Raw genomic sequence first — 17,406 nt, 5'->3', positions numbered from 1 at the left:
CCTCAGAACACAGCAACTGGCATGGCGCCACACTTACGACCAGATAACAACTTCAGTTTGCCGTTGTTCACTGTCATGCATTTTTAGGGCTGGAGCTAAAGAAGATATCGCGTGACATTCGGTGGATGGTATGCAATAAACGAGATCGTTTTCGCTTTCGAAGTTTGAACAGACCCGCTTTGATGTGGGGAAGCCAAGAGAAGAAAGACAAGGGTACTCAGTCTGCTGTCTCGCATGAACCACGAGGAGGGATTATCAGCTGGCATGGCAGGGGTATCGCAAGTGCTTTATTTAAATCCGAATAAGATCGCGGAGACCGCGCGCCTCTGAGCGCACGTGAAGGTGCGAAGTGCGCACCACTGCGGCGAGTAACGCGAGACGCACTGGTGGTGAATGTGGCCCGCTCGCATGAAGGTGCTTCTCCAGCATAGTGGCTCATCTACAGTTGTCGCTGGAGTATTAATGCAGAAACTGCACTGATTAAATCAAATGCAACCAAGACATCACATCGGAAACAACCGGGCATGAGCCTCTGACGGCCACGAGGGTCAGGTACCATGTGGTACTGCTGCGTCGCGGATTGTTTCAACACCGGACCATTCTGGTAATTTCCAGATCGGTGTATCAGTGTCTCACAACCGCTTATGCTGGTGCTTATGTCTGCCATGGCGCTGACAAGAATGACTGACTGCGACAGAACCGCACCGAACAACTAGCTCACTTGGGCATGTGCCGCCCTGGCAACGTAAAGAAAATCTTTTCCCACGAATACCTGTCCGAGTACTCAACCTTTCCATGCTTGCCTGCAGTGGAAACCTCACTTAAGAACAGGACCGGTACATTTCCATCTGGACACAGTGTCGGCAGTGTCGTGCTCTGCGGTGACGAGGCGTTAAACGACGACACAACTTGCGGCGCGAGAACTCAACTTCAAAAATTCTTTTTTCACTTTAAACAAAAACTACCTCGATAAAAATTTTGCAGAAATGAAGGGCATTAAAGTGTTCTCAGTAATCTGCTATGTATTTTTACTTGCAACACCTCAGGGTGAAATTAACGGTTGTTTTTAGCTCAAAATGCACGTTTCGCAACTTTAGTATTTTTTTACTTCGATGTACTCGGTTTCATTTGTTATACGTACCGTATTTACACGACTGTAAGTCGACTCGAATGTAAGTCGACCCCCCACATCACATTTCTGGAAAAAAATAAAAAAATAAAAAATTGGAGGTCGTTTACACTTGGCCTTTAATAATAGAACACGATAGCACTATCCTGCTACCTCCGCTTATCGCCAGCCGCTATCGGCTGCCGTGCGCGGGAGTGCCCGTGGGCACATTCCAAAACTAAAATGTGTTAGTCCCTGGACTACTACTCCACACTTGCGCCATCGTCCTCACTAGCGTTGCCGTCGTGATTGCTGCTGCGGTCCCACAGCTCGTCATTTTAACATCGTCATGCAGCGAAAACCTGCAATTCGCAAACAGCCACATCACGGCATCGCGTGGAACAGCTGAAAATCTTGCTTCGCTGCAGCTGCCACACCTGTATCACTCGTTCCGAATGTTGAACTTTCGGCCCAGCACACAGTTCATTTCATCGTCGTTTAAGAGTGACGACAGCCATCTCGAATGTAGCCGTGAACGAGTGCCGGTTGCTTACCGGACACGGAGCACAAATGACTAATGGTGAAGCACTACATTAAAAAAACTTACGAAGCGCAGCCGGGAGTAGTCGAATGCGTCAGAGCCAAAGAGAAACTACGCGTGAGCGGCATCGGCTCTTCCATCGGCTACTCAGACTCCCCGGCGCCACTGCGGTTCCGAGTGTGGGTGCCGCTGCGATTGGAACAGCGGCCCTTCCATCGAGCGCCGAGTGCGCGGTTGAAATAAAAAAAAAAAATTGGACGACGCCTATTAAGAGTAGAACAAGAGTCCGTTATCAGGCCACTTCCACTTATCAGCAGACAATCTGCGGCCGTGTGTGACCTGATGCTTTACTGCTTATCGACAGCCATTATCGGCCGCCTCGTGTGGGGTGGGGATGCCGGTTCTGTGCTTTGACATAGCAGCTGCTCAAGGCCAGCACCAAGAGCTGTGTGACGGAGCCGCGCAGCAAAAATGCAACCACGCTGTAGTATGCCTGATATCCTGTTTGCCTTGCCTTTATTTATGGTGCCATGCTTTGTTTTCGATTTTAAGTCAACCCCCCCCACTTCGGATTTTCGAAATTTGAATAGGTTGGACTTACAATCGCGTAAATACTGTACTAGCCATCTAGAAAAACAAGACGGCTATTTCCGGATTTCCACAGGGAAGTTGATATTTAAGAAAAAAAACAACACCGGCCGCTGCGGTCAAATTTCGATGGAGGCAAAATTCTAGAGGCCCGTGTACTGTGCGATGTCAGTGCACGTTAAAGAACCCCAGGTGGTCGAAATTCCCGGAGCCCTTCACTACGGCATCTCTCATAGCCTGAGTCGCTTTGGGACATTAAACAACTCCCATAAACCAAACCAAACCAAAAAATGACAAAAATGGTATTTTCATACTTTTTTATTTAAAAAATATTTATGCCGTACAAAGCTGCATGCTCCGAATTCGATCAAAAGCCAGAATCTGTGCAAATGTCAATGAAAAAAATTGTGAAGTGTTTTCTAAAAATTTGAATTTTTTATTTATTGAGCAGTGCCTGGTTTCTTGCCTTTTCTGAATATTCAAACTGCCCTCACCTCACAAATAAATTCTTTTTCGGCAAAAATATTTCAGGATTTGAATATGCACATTAGGATAAGTTTCCATGAATTTTTTTTGAACAAATTGGAGATGGTCGAGCGCAATGTCTCGGACGTTTGGCGTGGAGTGACCCTTCTCTCAACTCCTCGTCACAGTTCGCATCAGTGGTGTCCTGGTTATCCACGACGTCTGCAAGCTCTCCCGCGGTCTCAATGACGTCGTCTGCGGAGACAATCGCCTACGGCTGCTGTATCGCAGATAACACCAGGAAATTTGGACTACTGGTTCCACAAATCAAGACCCGCGACGGCTTCTTTGGACTCACCCGACAAAGCATTTGCTCAGTCTTCTCCGGGAAAGCAGAGACCAAAACATTGGAAGCAATTCTGAACAGTGTCAGTTTTGGCGTCATTCCACGACCCACTCAGCATAGACGAGGTGCCTAGGAGGTCGATTTTTAGGTCTCCTCCAGTCCTCGGGTACTGTAGGAGCCTCTCAAGTAGACGTTTCCCATAACCAGCCTTCACTGCGCTGATTATTCTCTGGTCCAAGGGTTGAAGCACAGACATAGTTTTGGAGGCAGGAAGTGAAGCTGAATGTTGCAGAAACCGGCATTGTAGCGGTGGGCAGAGCAGTTGTCGACGAGGAAGCAGACTTCATGGCCTTGGCCTGCCTGGTCATCGTTCCAATCATAGACTTCAGTCACTTAGTGCAGGTCATCCATGCTCTTCGTTTGGACCTGTAGGTCACCGGAACCGAAAGCGCGTTCTGCAAGCATTGCAAAAACTTTTTTTTTTTAATTTAAAGAAAGTCCCTGCAGCAAAAAAAATTGCTGCAGTGCCAGTTTCAGCAGCATTGAGCTTCACTTTCTGCCACCAAACACCACGTCTGTGCTTCAACCCTTGTACCAGATCATGAGTGATCAAAGCATCCTCGATTCATCCATGTTGGTGGCTAGCAACACTGGTATTCTAAGAATGCCTTGTTAATTTTTCCACCTTAGGACTTGTCATCATAATACGCCAGTGTTTTGTTCGAAAGCATCTGCCATAATAACGCAGTTTCATCTGGGCTGAAAATATCACATGGTTGGTACCTTGCCATGACATCGCCTCGAGTTTCTTCAATCCACTTGTTCTCAGCATTGACATTCATGCAACTCTCACCAGTGATTACCTTTCTGACAATTTCGTGGCATTCTTTAAAGCACTGCAGCCAACCGGAGCCACCACAGATGTCTGGTCTGTTGAGAACAAAATCTAAGCCCTTTGCTCTCTGCTTAATCGTGGGGCCAGATATTGGAACGTTTTGTGATCAAACATTGAGGAACCGTCTGTACACAGCTGCCTTATCATCTTTATTTGCTGCTGTGTGTACACGTCTGGCTCCAGGAGCACCGGGTCTCTTCTCCACTTTAGCCCAAACGTCAGCCTTGTTCTTCAAAGTAGTGCTCAGTGTGTTTCTCCGCATCTTGTATGCTGTGGCGACTTTGCATTTCTTCTCACCTCTTTCAACTCGTTTTATAATTTCCACTTTCATAGAAAAGGCAAGGTTTCGCCATTCCATGGCTGCCAATGCCTATACACAGAGACAATGGAAACCATGCGAAATTGTTGATGGCAGCACAATGCACTGTATTTGCTAACCGCATGACAGCGTGGGCACAGCTGTTGCAGCACGGTAAAAACGCATGTTCTGGTTGGATGGCTATGCACCTACGTCATAGAAAATCAGTGTCATCATTGGTCTGCACACACTAGGTCGCATCGTAGCACCCGCAGGTTTATGCGGAAAGCTAACCTCCGGAGTTGTGCAGAGGGAAAGCCAGCTTCTTGAGTCGACAGGTGTTGTCCGAAATACAGTCGGCCTGCGGGGGAGCTAACCCGCGGAGGTGTCCTGAGGGAAAGCCATCTTCTCGAGCACCGCTGTTGCCCGAAGTTAGATGCAGCGGATGTGACTGCTAATTTTGTACAGTGTAGTCGTACATTTGCCTATACATTCCTGTTGTGGTTTTTAGGTCCTCAGAAATTATTCAATATAAAGGATAATTCAATTTAAGGGTTCTGTATAATTGGGTTCAACTGTATGGCGTCCCTATAGCCCATGTGTTTCTTTAAGGTGTTAAACCCCACAAATCTTCAAATTTACAATGTAATACGCTCGCTGTGTGTTGCGTAACTCGTGACGCCCAGTAGGAGCATGCATAACTCCGATATTTTAAATCTCCTCCTTCACCCTTTCTTCAATCCCTTCATTTACGAGTTAAGACTGCTACAGTGCCTTTACTTTGACTACCTATAACCCCTATACAGAAGCGTGCAGAGTGTTCAAGGGGAATTTCGAAGAATTTTGGATCGTCGAGCGATCTTGCATCTCACCCGATGGCAAGGGTGTTGGCAGCAGGAGCAAGGCATGGGCTGCACAAATGGATTGGTCACCTGTTCATGGTAAAGAGCTATTTGGGGTCGGCAAGAGCTGTGCGTTAATGGCGGCTGAATGTGTCACATCAGCAGCTCATGCTTTAAAATGAATTGTAGAGGACATTCAATTCTGGTGCTTTAAGAACGCTAAGACGAATGCCCTCAAGCCAGTGCTCGCAAATGCAGCTGAGCCAAAGCGTCTGGCTCAGAACACAGGGCACATGTAGGAAGCCAGAGCCGCAGACGTGCGGTAGCGGACCGAAGAGAGCTAGAAGGTTGAAGCACGCTACTTGCAATTGTGCTGCAGAGGGGTTGGTGTGCACCAAAGGGACCAGCCTACCAGATGACTTCTGCTTCAGAAGCAGGGTATGTGGGCGTGCCCTATCTCTCTGTCCTGCTTTTCGCTTGCCTTCACCTTCTGGTGCCTACAGCATGGGGTGGTCAGAGTTCCCCAGATATTATTAAAAATTTGGGGGGCTCAGCTCAACTAATTGTAGTACTAGCTTGAAATGTGAGCTAGCTCCAGTAAAATGTAAGTACTGTGAAAGCTTGTGAATTTACACTTCATTAATTTGAATTCACCCGCCATAGTGGCTCAGTGACTTTGGCATTTGGCTGCTGACACCAAGGTCATGAGTACGATCCTGCCACGATGGCTGTATTTTGTCTCCAAATACAAAAACACCTGTGTGTCAGTGCACCTTAAAGAGCCCTAGGCAGTTTAAATTCATCCGGAGCCCTTCAGTACGGTGTCTCTCATAGACAATGTATTGCTTTGGGGCATTAAGCCCCATGATATAGAGTTAATTTGAATTCAAACTTTGCTCTTCTGTAGTTAGTCTTCCAGCTTGCATTGTTGGTCACTTCCTTGCCAAATGATGGGTAGCGCTACAGCAAACTTTTGGATACCAAATTTACTTGTGCGAGAACTTCAACATCATTTTGGAATCCTGACTGGGTGTGGCTCTTTCACGGGTTAGGCTTATGGCTACCTGCGGAAACCTTGTACTATTGCTGCAGCTGTTCAGCAGAATTTTCCAACGACTGATAGCAGACCTTGTATGCTTTTGTTCAGTGCCCCTTGTTGCTTTAGCTGTTGCCCCCAGATGCAGCCTGAATTGGTGAGCCGCTAAGTTCACCTCTCATTTCTAGGCTGGCTGGACCAGGCAACAAGAAAATTGGCTGTTTTCTGGCTTTTGCGCTGCAGTGCAGTTGTCATTGCAACTTCTTTGCTTCAGAAGAAAGCCTGGGAGATTTTCTTTTCAAATTCAGCAAGAGTTTCCCCACTGTTGTGGAATTTTCTAAAGGTGCCTGGCACGTCTCCAAAGAGCCTGTATGCAAGGCAGTGTGATAACTAGAACGGAGTCTCTCACCAGTGTGCCATCTTGCTTTGCAGCCCAAAGTGAGGGCTCAATCCCAATGGAGGAGGGGGAGGAGTTCCTGGTGGTGGAGGTAGACCAAGGAGACGGGTGGACACGAGTGCGACGAGAGAACCTAGAGGAGGGCTTTGTGCCCACCTCGTACCTCGAATGCACGATGTTCAACAGCTGCTAGCCCACCCCTGCTTTCCACTATTCAGTGAGTGCTGTTTTTACGTAGGTGTGGTGAGTGTCTTCATTTGCATAAGTGTTCACTAGGACTTCATGAGGCATGTCCTCCAGGAGTCTGTTTCCTCTAAATGGTGTGGCATTGAAGAAGACAGGATGACCAAGAGCATTCCTATAGTTCAGTCAGGAGCGGATTTATGGCTCACTCTCAGGGCAGTCTTGTCTCTGAACCATGTATTTCTTCAGCTTTTTGCATCCGGGGTTCAGCATAGTTTTCCTGTGCAGAATTCCTCTGTTGGAAGAGGTGGGGAGCATTCCCCCCGCCTTAAAGTAACCCCTGCTTAGATCTGTATTGGAGGGAACCCAGAGGCCTTTTTAATGGCACTACTTGCAACAAAAGTTATGGACAAGCACATCCTACCTGCATTGTGAGAGTGCTGCAACAGCAGTGCTTTTTGACAGCGTACACTTGGAGCAAGGATGAGGCTAAGTGGAGTGTTGCAAAAGTAATTGCATTTCTACAGACATTGCATTCACAGTGTGGTATACATGGTTGTGCTCAGTGCTGCTCAGAACAGAGTAGTGCAAAGAACAACACATAGAATGCAGGCCTGTGTCAACATTTCAGCTTCAGACTTGTACCCCTGCTACACGAAGTTTTTCAACAGCATTCGGTTCAGATGATATTCGAGTTGACGGAGCTCCATGGAGACATTCCAGATTTTGGAAAGCCTTCAAAACGTGAACACAGCCCGAACAGGCCAATAGCTGTCGCCGCTTCGCCCCGTCCACAGCTGCACGAATGCTTTTGGCTCTGTGGCTGTTCATTTCGATACCCGCTGCTCACTTTTTTCTGCTGTTTGTTCAGCAAATAGCTCGTTTACTGTCTAAGTGAGTGCTTGAAGATAATACAGTCGCACCTCATTAATTTTGCCCCCGTTAAATCGGAAAATTCGGCCTCCCTGCTTCCTTCCACCAAAAATGTACATAAGTCAATGGCACCACACACTCATTCATTGGGAGTGAAATCGCACACACACCAGTTAATTCGGACTGAAGACATGCCAGGAACAGTGCTGAAGTTAGTTTTCGAGACGTGCATTGCTACTGTCATAATCAGGAAACCAGTGCCGGGCTCTGTTCCGAAACTGAAAACATACGAAGAACAGCGCTGCTACAGTAAAACCTCGTTTAATCGGCCCCCATTAATTCAGAAATTTGGACTGCTACCGGAGTCCCGCCAAACACCCATGCAAGTTTATGGCATTGGAAGCTCGTTTATTCGGACACCGCGGGGCTCACATCGATCAATTCAGACGGGCCCCCGAAGCGTCGCTGTGTCAAGACATGACATGCTCGTCAGGCCTGAATTGATTTTACATTTCCTTTGGGCCCCTTTGATCTGCGCCCAAATGCAGATGTGTTGACAGTCGGCAGGATCCCGTCTATAGGCCGAGAGAGAGTCCGGTGGTCCGGCCGCATAGTTTTGTTTTCAGAGGTTCGTCGCCAGCCGGTGCCGATGGCAGCTATAGGCTGTGCATAACAGTGCACCAGCCAAGCCGCACACCATTTGGTACGATGATTGCCTTCTTGCTGTTTTTTGTTTGTTTTTCAAAGGCGTCTTTCCACTTCGGCGCCAATGCGTGCTTCCCTCACTTCCATCCGCTTTGTATTTCAGTTCTTACAGCGTGCCGGAACTCTGCGCTCGTCACGTGCTGTTCGCTGTTTGTGCAGTGAAGTCTCCTCACGTGCGACGCCACATGCGGAGAACCCCACCATTATGGAGCAGTTCTACTTCCGCCTCTCCCAATAGCATGCACGAATTACTGTATTTACGCGCATAATTTGCGCACTTTTTATTCAGAAATTAGGGCTCGAAGAAGGGGGTGCGCAAATTACGCGGGGATTTCGCGAGTGCGACTTCGAAAACTCCACAAAGTCATAACGCGCAATATAGGTATAGTGCATGTTGCTGCGTATACGTCAGCACCCGGACCCGCACCCCCCGCTGGCCGCCCCCCGAAAAAAATTTACTCTAAATGAAAACCCGCGCACCCCCCGCACCCCACCTTGTGGGATGGCATGAAGGTTGCATGAAGCTGAATAAGACGCTAAAACAGCGTCATCGCTTGCGGCCCAGCCAATTAATTGTTCGGTAGTTCCGGATTCCGTACGTTTGCTTTCGCAACTTCCTCCGGGATAGCAAGCGCGAATTAATAAATCATCACACCACACAATTTTTTAACAGTACCGCGCGAGCGTCGACCAAACTGCTTGTCGGCGCCTTATCACGGCGCGGAGCTGCGAAACCAGCGAGAATAGCCACGTGCGCACAAGTTTTCCGACACAACGATTGTCGTCTATGGGCAAACTTGTGCGCACGCGGTTATCCTCGTTGGCTTCACCGCTCCGCGCCATGATAAGGCGCTGACAAGCAGTTTGAAACTTGCGGTATAGTTGTGATATCCCATCGCAAGACACGACCGAACAACCAAACACAAGCCGTCAGAGCCACCAAGAAAAGCGTAGCTGGCAGTCGAGTCACATGCATCAGCCAAACAAACAGCGGTGTTGGCTCTTCTATCAGCTGCCGATCCTCCCCGGAAGTGCTGCTGGCCGTTCCGAGTGGTGATGCCGCTGGTGCCGCCACGATTGTAACAGCGGCCTCTGACACCACCATGAACGCCCAGTGCACAAAAGATTCAAAAAGCGTTCCGAACAAACACGCGGAATAGCCGAATGCTACTGGGTAGAGCCATAGGGTAGATCCTGCGTGCATGATGGTGGTCTAGCGCAGCGCGGTGCATAAAATATGCGAGTAAAAAGTTTTTTTTTTTGTAAACCCGGGTCATAAGTTAAGGGTGCGCAAATTATGCGCGTAAATACGGTAAAACATTTGGTGGAACTGCGAGACATCGCTGTTGTCGCGCGTTTTTTTGTCTTAAAAGGAGACAATTGCCCAGGCTTCCATAAAAGAAATTTTGCTTTCACGCGAACTGTTTTTGGCAGTCTTGGGGGGGCCATTCTGTAATTCAACTTTCGAATAATTCAGATGTTTTTTCTACTCCCTTGAAGTCCAAATAAACGAGCTTTTACTGTAGTACACCACTGAACATTTGCTGCATGAGCATGAAATTTCCCTAAGAGCGTGCTGGTCAGGAGGACTGCACTCATACTGTTGTTTACATCGCTGCGCACGAACAGCTAGTGCTCATTTGCATAACATGAAATGCAATCTGTGTTTTGGTTCTGTTAAATAATCTCCTTTGTAGTGGTTGTACCTGTGCTTGTTTATGCAGTGCGACAATCTGTGGGAAGTGCCGATGCGATCGCTTCCCTGCGAAACACTTGACAGTTGGGTTGTTGACATCGCGTAGGACCAGCGCATATTGCTAATTGACCTTGTTTCCTCTTGACCATTCGCGTTAATTGAAATGGCCTAATTTGTTACCCACAAGCTAGCGATGGCGACAAATGCTGCTGGCCGTTAAGCACTGCTCGGAAGTTTGGGCCACACCGGCGTTTCCCGTTCATCGTATATGTGTCCTGCGAAGTAAGCAATCGTCGATTTCATGTCACTGTTGTCAAAACTACACTCGTTGACCATTTGCGTTCACTAAAACTTGTGAATTCGCTCTTCACAACCGCCGAAATCAGACTGAACACCTCGGACTCGCTAGGCCTAGTTGTCATGGAAGGGAAAGGAGCAGTCGTCGATTAAAATTCAGATTTTGGCAAGTGCTTATCGCTGATGAGTGTTCAAGTGTGCACATGTGAAATATAGCCACTTGTTTCACTTATTTCTAGTACGGATAACGTAGAAGCTCGAATATATTCACGCCATCACCTCATCAGCGTGTTTTCACTCGGCCGCAGATCTGCCGAGGACATGAAGGCTGACCGTCCACCGATCGGATTCGTCGGTGTCGTTGGCCTACAAAACATGTCGTGCTACAATCATATGCTGCTGTTGACCGTGATGGTGTCGTTGTTGGACTAGTGTCATCGCAGTGACTGCTGCCGCCGTTGTCGTTGTTGTACACTGAAAATGAGCTGCAGCTTTCGAATGCATTTGGAAAGTGTCGTGTAGCACCGCGGAAGTCCGTCAAGTCCGAATGCCATTCCGTGTCTTGAATGCCATTCGACTCAGATGTCATTGAATGTACCCATGTGGCACAGGTGTTAAACTGCAATAACTGGTGCCCACTTCAATAATCTTGTTAAATCAAAAGCCAGTTCTGGTGCACGCTGTTCGCCCAGTTTTTGAATGCTGTGCAAAAATGTAGGGAGTTGATCAATAAATATACAAGTGCAATTGGTCTTACGTATTCATCAATAAATATTCTACTTTTTCGCACCTCATTCCAAAACTGAACTCTTAGTGTGTGCTGCAACTGGGCGCAGGCTGAAAGAAAGCAGGAGGTTGATGAATATCTCAAGGCCTGTTGTACTTTGGAACATTCTGTAAATTGGATTAGTCTAGAATCAGTATAATCTTGAAGGCTGCACTGGCAACATGCAGCATAAAGTGAATAACTAGAAAAATTAACATTTCCCATATAATTAGTTGCATAACTGTGACCACTATCTTGTTACTTTGTGTCTTCCAAGCCCACTAAGTGAAGGCAGCAGCTGGGTAACAGTCAGGGCCATTTTTTTTTTTTTTATAAAGCTGTAAAGATTGAAAAGTATCTCCCGGTATATGCACGAGCCACACACATGTTGTGCCCATTCACAATTCACACATGGTGGCTCACTGTTAGACCATTTTGAAAAGGGGGTGCTGGCAGTGCTTGTTCACTAGTGGTGCAGTTTTAAAAATTCTAGTTCTGCTACTGGCAGTATTCAGCATGAGGTCGCTTCCTTTTCATATTACCACACAGGTCCCATTCGTGAGTCATTGGGACCTACCATTAGAAGTTTGTGAGAACTGTTCACAGCAAGATGTTTCTTTCTGGGCACCCTTGTGACAGCTGACGTCTTTTAACTAAACTAACAGTCTATTCATCCTGCTGCTGTCTTGTGGGGGTTTCAGATCTTTCAAAACTGATTAAATAACATGAATCATTTGCCAGTGATGTGGATCGTATTTTATTGCCCTTGAGTGAACCCGCTGCCATGGCGCAGCATGTCCATCTTGAAAGGGCAATTTTCCTGCTAACAGGAGTTGCGTATTTCCTTCTGTTTCAGGACTTGTTTCTCTTTAGTGCATTCCTCTGCGCCCAGGATGGACAGGACAGGGAAGAGTTGCTCAGCACGGTAACTACCATGGAACGGAAAGATGGAAGCCACAGCTTCATCACTCTCAGTATTCCCTTTGGTTTTGACATAAGTGGCCATGTAGGGATGCCCGCAGTTAATTTATCCTCCGCCACTGCACAGGCAGAGAGAGAAGGTGATGTTGGCTGAAATGCACTTTTAGCTGATCCTTCTCTTTAGTCACATGCTCATGTAGAGAGAAGGGCAATCGTGCTGAATTGTATTGAGAGTTTGTATATCTGCTAGTTTATGTCTGTGTGTGTGTGTGACTATGGACGAATATGAATGGAGAGGTGCGAGGATTTGCATGGGCTGTTGACAACATCGAAAAAAGGTTCAGTTTTTGTTGTATGAGCATGTTCTTTCGAAGAACACTCCCCTTTCTGCATGTTTATTGCAGTGATTTCCTAGTTTTCTGATGTCAAGGTGGTGATGTGCTTTCCAGTCCTTGCTACTAGTAAAGTGAAAGAAACAGTTGCAGAAAAATGCGCCTTATAAACTGTGGCCCCAAAGGCCTGTTTCTGTCTGAGTTATACTAATTGTATTTATTATGTTTCAGCAGACATTGTTTGAGCTTTTTTTTTTTTCTTGATGCAGCCAGTGTCCAAGGTAGTCAGCATGGTTTAGTGAGACAGCTGATGACATAGGTCACTGGAAAAGTGTCGGCAGAACTTTAATGTGTATATCTTTTCTGGCAATGACTGTTCAGGCACATGTAGCCTACTGGTGTACTTCATGCCTTGTGCTGCCTGGCAAGTTTATTTCACACAGGTCATATTAAAAAAGTAATGCTGCTTTTAATTTGGCTGTTCTTGCCATTTGTGTCGTGGTAGAAGTGACAGCTTTATTTAGATGCTTATCGTGAACTGTCATTTATGGGTCAGCAGCAGTTTTCCTGTACTCCCACCTTTTCACCTTCAATACTGAAACTAGACTGGATCACATTTGGATGTGTGCCTGTGAGCAGTAATGGTGACCAATAATAGTAAAAGAGCATCTCTAGGGTCTCAATTTGACGGCCATTGAGGTCTCTTCTGTCACAGGGGAGAGCTGCATCACTTTCAACTACGGTTGTGCCATGCAACATACATTCTACAAGTGCTGCTATATGCTGGAAAGGTTGCAGCATATGGGATTAAGTTCCAATATTGTTAGTGCAGTGAAAAGCTAGCTGTGCCAGGAACAGCATTGTATTAGCTTTATGCGCAAGGTTCACATCAAGCTTACAAGAATCTGTGTGTTGCTTCACTCAAAACAGGCTTCAGAAATCAACTGCCAACCACCACTTGTTACTCAAAGCCATACTAAAGCACTGAATGCACAGGAAAGATGCATTATCTATGCCACTCTTTTTATTCTTAGCGATCTTAACAGCGAATTTATGCATGCAAATTCAGAAGCTCTTCTTTCTCACATATGCTTCTGAAGCGTTAAACTTTCTTAACAGTGCCCAACTGCATGCTAAGTTTGCAGTCCATCCACAGTTAGTGTGCTTGTTTTGTATGTGCATGAGTTGTGCCAGAGAGTATAAATCTCTCCGTGCTGAAATATGTGCGTGCCATACACATACAAAGATGGTGGTAATACAGTTCACAGGAACTGCGATTCAGCTGTGCATGATTGTCATAAATATGATGCGCTAGGTGGTTGCTTATTTTGTTGATAGTTTCTTTGCCCGCTCTTGCTAAATGGAATTTGTTATAAGCTCTGCTGAACTGAATTTGTCATTCTGCCATGCAATAAGTGTTAAGTTACTGTGAGCAGAAATGATGCAATGGAGTTTTGGTGCACTCAACTTGCATGGTATTCTGTTGTGCTCTTTTTTTTATGTTAATGAGGTTTGTGAAGAATTGTTGGCTTTCGTTTAGGTTGAACTGCACTAGTGGAGCTCTTTACTTGCTTGACACTCTGTAGCCTCTGCCTTCTTAGCTTTCTGTAGTGCTTGCTGATGTGGTGATGTTTTTTTTCACCATTATGCTTTTGTTGTTGTGGTCCTCGTAGCTCTTGTTCTGTTTGAAGGCTGGGGGGCAAAAAATATGTAACCTAATAAATGTCTGCTAACAATACCCACACATGCACACAGTGGCAAGCAGTCTGTGCATTTAAGACAGACTTGCAGTCTGTGTTCTGTGGGCAGACAAGAAAAGGTTGTTTAGTTCAGCATACTGGGTGACACTTTTGTGCACCATATATGTAAATATGCACGATTTATGAGTGTCCCAATGGCCCATAAAATGGGGGACTAAATACCACAGAGGCAAACATCCTTGTTTATTTTTACACTGGCATCCTGCCATCATGTTATTGAAATTATTTTTGCGTGCTATGCATGGAGTATCGTTATGCCATAATCTTTTGTTCTTTTTATATATTCTGCTTTTTTTTTTTGTTTTGCCAAAATAATATGACTAGCTTCAAAAGAGCTTGTAACAGTTTGCCTGCAGAGCAACCATATTACTCTTCACAAATGGTCCCAACAGCACTGGTATTTGTTTCTGTTGTGGAAAACTTACCCAAAATGTCTATTATCTTAGTATATAATGGTAAATACCTATTTCAGTTGTCTTTTTTTCTGTCAAAAGGCCACTTGCAAATCTTCTTCTTGCACTCCTTGTATACTGCTCCGGTTGTAATGAAGTTCAGTCCTCTAGATTCTCATTACAGATTTATATTCATCTGCTTTTTAATCCCTTGTTGCCTCTCGACTTGCTTGCAGTTGGCAGCAAGCATAGAGAAGGTGTGACATTGTACTGGCTAAACTCATTTTTTTTCTTTCATTTAGGAAATTGGCGAATGTGCTCTGTTAACTTAAGCTTCACTCGTCTCATTTCGCATTCATTTTACTTGTGTTGCATGCTTGAAGCACCAATCTTTTCTAATGGAATGGCTGTTTTGTGAGCTCCCAAGAAACCACAGAGGTTCATTATACTGAGTGCTATTTTTATTTAGTATTGTGGCTTCCTGTTTTTAATTAGCATGAGAGAGTGGTCATGTATGAACACAAAGTGTGACTGTTTTTTTCAAGGTATTTTTATGATGTCCAATGACTGGCTGTCATGAGCAGTGCAGTGTCCTGAACAAACGGCATATTGTGTAACATTTATGTAAATACAGAGGTGTCCATTATGGCTGTCTGAGTGAGTGACTGTTGCTAAGCCTCACAAATGTATTCTTTTCAAAAAGTGCGTGCCTGTTCTCCTCTTATATCTACGTTTTTTTCTATTCATGGTAGGATATTTGTTTTTTTTTTTTGTTGTTGTTGGTAAGTTTGTGCTAGCAAGTGTATGGCTGTAAGAATGTGTCCAAACGGCATCTTAAAGTATTAATGTTTTGTGGCGAGTCCGCATAGTGCAGGGCTTAAATCCAGCCTTTGAGTCTGCACGACTAAATGAGTGGTTTTTGTGTAATGCAGAGGATGTGCTCACAAATTGTCTGTGACGAATCAGTGAATGTGCAGGTGAGGGTGAGTGAATTGCCTTGCTACTGTGATTTTCCTGCCGCCTTTTCTTTCATGTGTGTCTCGTTCCCGCCTCTTATCTGTTGTCCCCACTACATTTATGAATGACAATAAAAATTGTTGACGTATGTGTCCTTTGGTTCTGAATATGTGATATCTGGTGTGCTGCAGGCAGGAACAGAGAATGGTCATTCTCTGTTGCTGCTGAGGCATGCTGAACTGAGATTTATGCAAGTGCATTTAAACAAAATATGACGAGCACATTCATACTTGCTGAATGTAATTAAGCTCTCATAAAAAAAGCTATCAGAGCACTTCAATTCTGCTGTAACCATTACTTCATTACATAGTTGACAACTTCGATGGCAAATATAAAGACCAGGAGGGCTCCAGTTGGTGTGTCCCATAGGTGACCACTTTCAGAATGAAATTCAGTTGTTTTTGCTTACATTGCATGCCCTAAAAAGGTATTGTAGTTCATGTTACAGCTGAGAAACTGCTGCCATTGTCGAGTGCAGGCGTAAGGGGTTCAGTCTCTGCACTAGGACATTTATCGTGGCATTCAAGGTGACCGCTCAACCGCAGTACAACAGAGCACCTGTAGGTAAATTGAAAAATTGGCTTTTGAGGAAAGAAAATGTCCCTGTAATTGTCTCACCTCGGGGAACACCCAGACCGCGGCGTAAGGCAACGGAGGAATTTGGGTGTGAAGAACTAAGGTGCCGCAGTGGAGGGGTCCGGAATAATGTTCCGGTGTATAGCAACCTATGCGTCCGATTCTTGGCCGATCCCCCAGTGTGGGTATGTGCAATCTTTTGTAAGGCTAACAATTTCGGCAACATGGGGATCTTTAACGTGCACTGACATCGAACAGCACATGATCGCCTTTGCGGTTCGCCTCCATCGGAACGCGGCCGCCGCGGCCGGGTTCGAAGCCGGGAACACCGGCTCAATAGCCGAGCGGGCGCTCTAACCACTGAGCCCCACCGCTGCGGGTGCATCTAAAGGTGAGAAAATTATTTCGAGACGCTGGTCCGGGTAGCACATCAGGTTCGTGGTTTGAGGCTGCAGCTCGGTGCGGCGTCGTCAGTGCGAACACTTGCCGTGAACTCTTGCCCGCGCCTCTCGCATGCAATACTCCACCTGGACGCACCCACGTCGCGTGTTTAGTGATAGCCGCGAAGGTTTATCGGAAGGAAACGTGTTAACCGTTCCGGTGACCCTCCACTGCAGTGTTGCCGCAGTGTTGGTTGCAAGTGCTCTGTGATTTGGCCGATTTGGCGCTCAAAGAATGTGGAAATAACCCGTATTTGGTTAGTGATGGTTTCGTATATTAACAAGACTGCTTTTGCACCATTTGGTAGTTTCACAAAGCGGAAATAAGTATATATATTAACTCGTTTTCTTTTTTCGAAAATATCTTTCCCGCATAGTTAAGGTGGCTAGAGTGGGCAGGTGTGAAAACCGGCCGGGGAAGCACGGCCCCGCAGCGCGCCGATGCCGTGTGGCGGCGCTGACGGCAGAGGCGCGGTAAGGCGCGCAGCCGAAATGAGCGCATCGCGTAGGCTAAATTTTTACCACTGAGGCGAAAATGAGCCCGTTTCGCTTACCGCGAGTTTTCTGCGAGTGTCAAAGATGAATATTTACCATAAAATAATGTTTCGTGAACTGGCATCATTATTTGCGTGAAATATGCTGCTTCACAAGCGCAGTTTGCATTGCGCAGCTGGACTGAAGCGCGTATTGTGCGTGCTCATTTCGAGACGATGCCCAGGATGTGAGCGACGCCGTAGTGGAAGGTTTCGGAATGATTTCGACCACCTGGGTTTCTTTAACGTGCACTGACTCTGTGCGTTGCGCCGCTATCGAAACGCAGCCACTACAGCGAGAAGAGCACGTTGTAACGCGTGCCGTAGGACCTCGCAACTGCAGTCGCATTGGCTGAAAGCGCCCCAATAATAATAATAATAATAATAATAATAATAATA

At 46.1% G+C, this 17,406-nt stretch overlaps 1 protein-coding gene across 5 annotated transcripts in view; it reads left to right on the top strand.

Annotated features, from left to right (window-relative positions):
* Cip4 (formin-binding protein 1-like Cip4) overlaps window positions 1–15,552 on the top strand; it is a 193,745-nt gene extending 178,193 nt beyond the window's left edge. For all 5 annotated transcript variants that reach the window (XM_077650318.1, XM_077650316.1, XM_077650315.1 and 2 more), the window contains exons 14-15: window positions 6,552–6,733; window positions 11,893–15,552. In XM_077650318.1, the coding sequence (XP_077506444.1) occupies window positions 6,552–6,709 (158 nt within the window). In that variant the 3' untranslated portion in view covers window positions 6,710–6,733; window positions 11,893–15,552. The remainder of the gene's footprint in view (window positions 1–6,551; window positions 6,734–11,892) is intronic.
* Window positions 15,553–17,406: the final 1,854 nt, after the last annotated feature.

This window comes from Amblyomma americanum, chromosome 1 (assembly GCF_052857255.1).
Source record: "Amblyomma americanum isolate KBUSLIRL-KWMA chromosome 1, ASM5285725v1, whole genome shotgun sequence".
Taxonomy (NCBI): Eukaryota; Metazoa; Arthropoda; class Arachnida; order Ixodida; family Ixodidae; genus Amblyomma; species Amblyomma americanum.
This window is presented reverse-complemented; position numbering and strand designations above follow the sequence as displayed.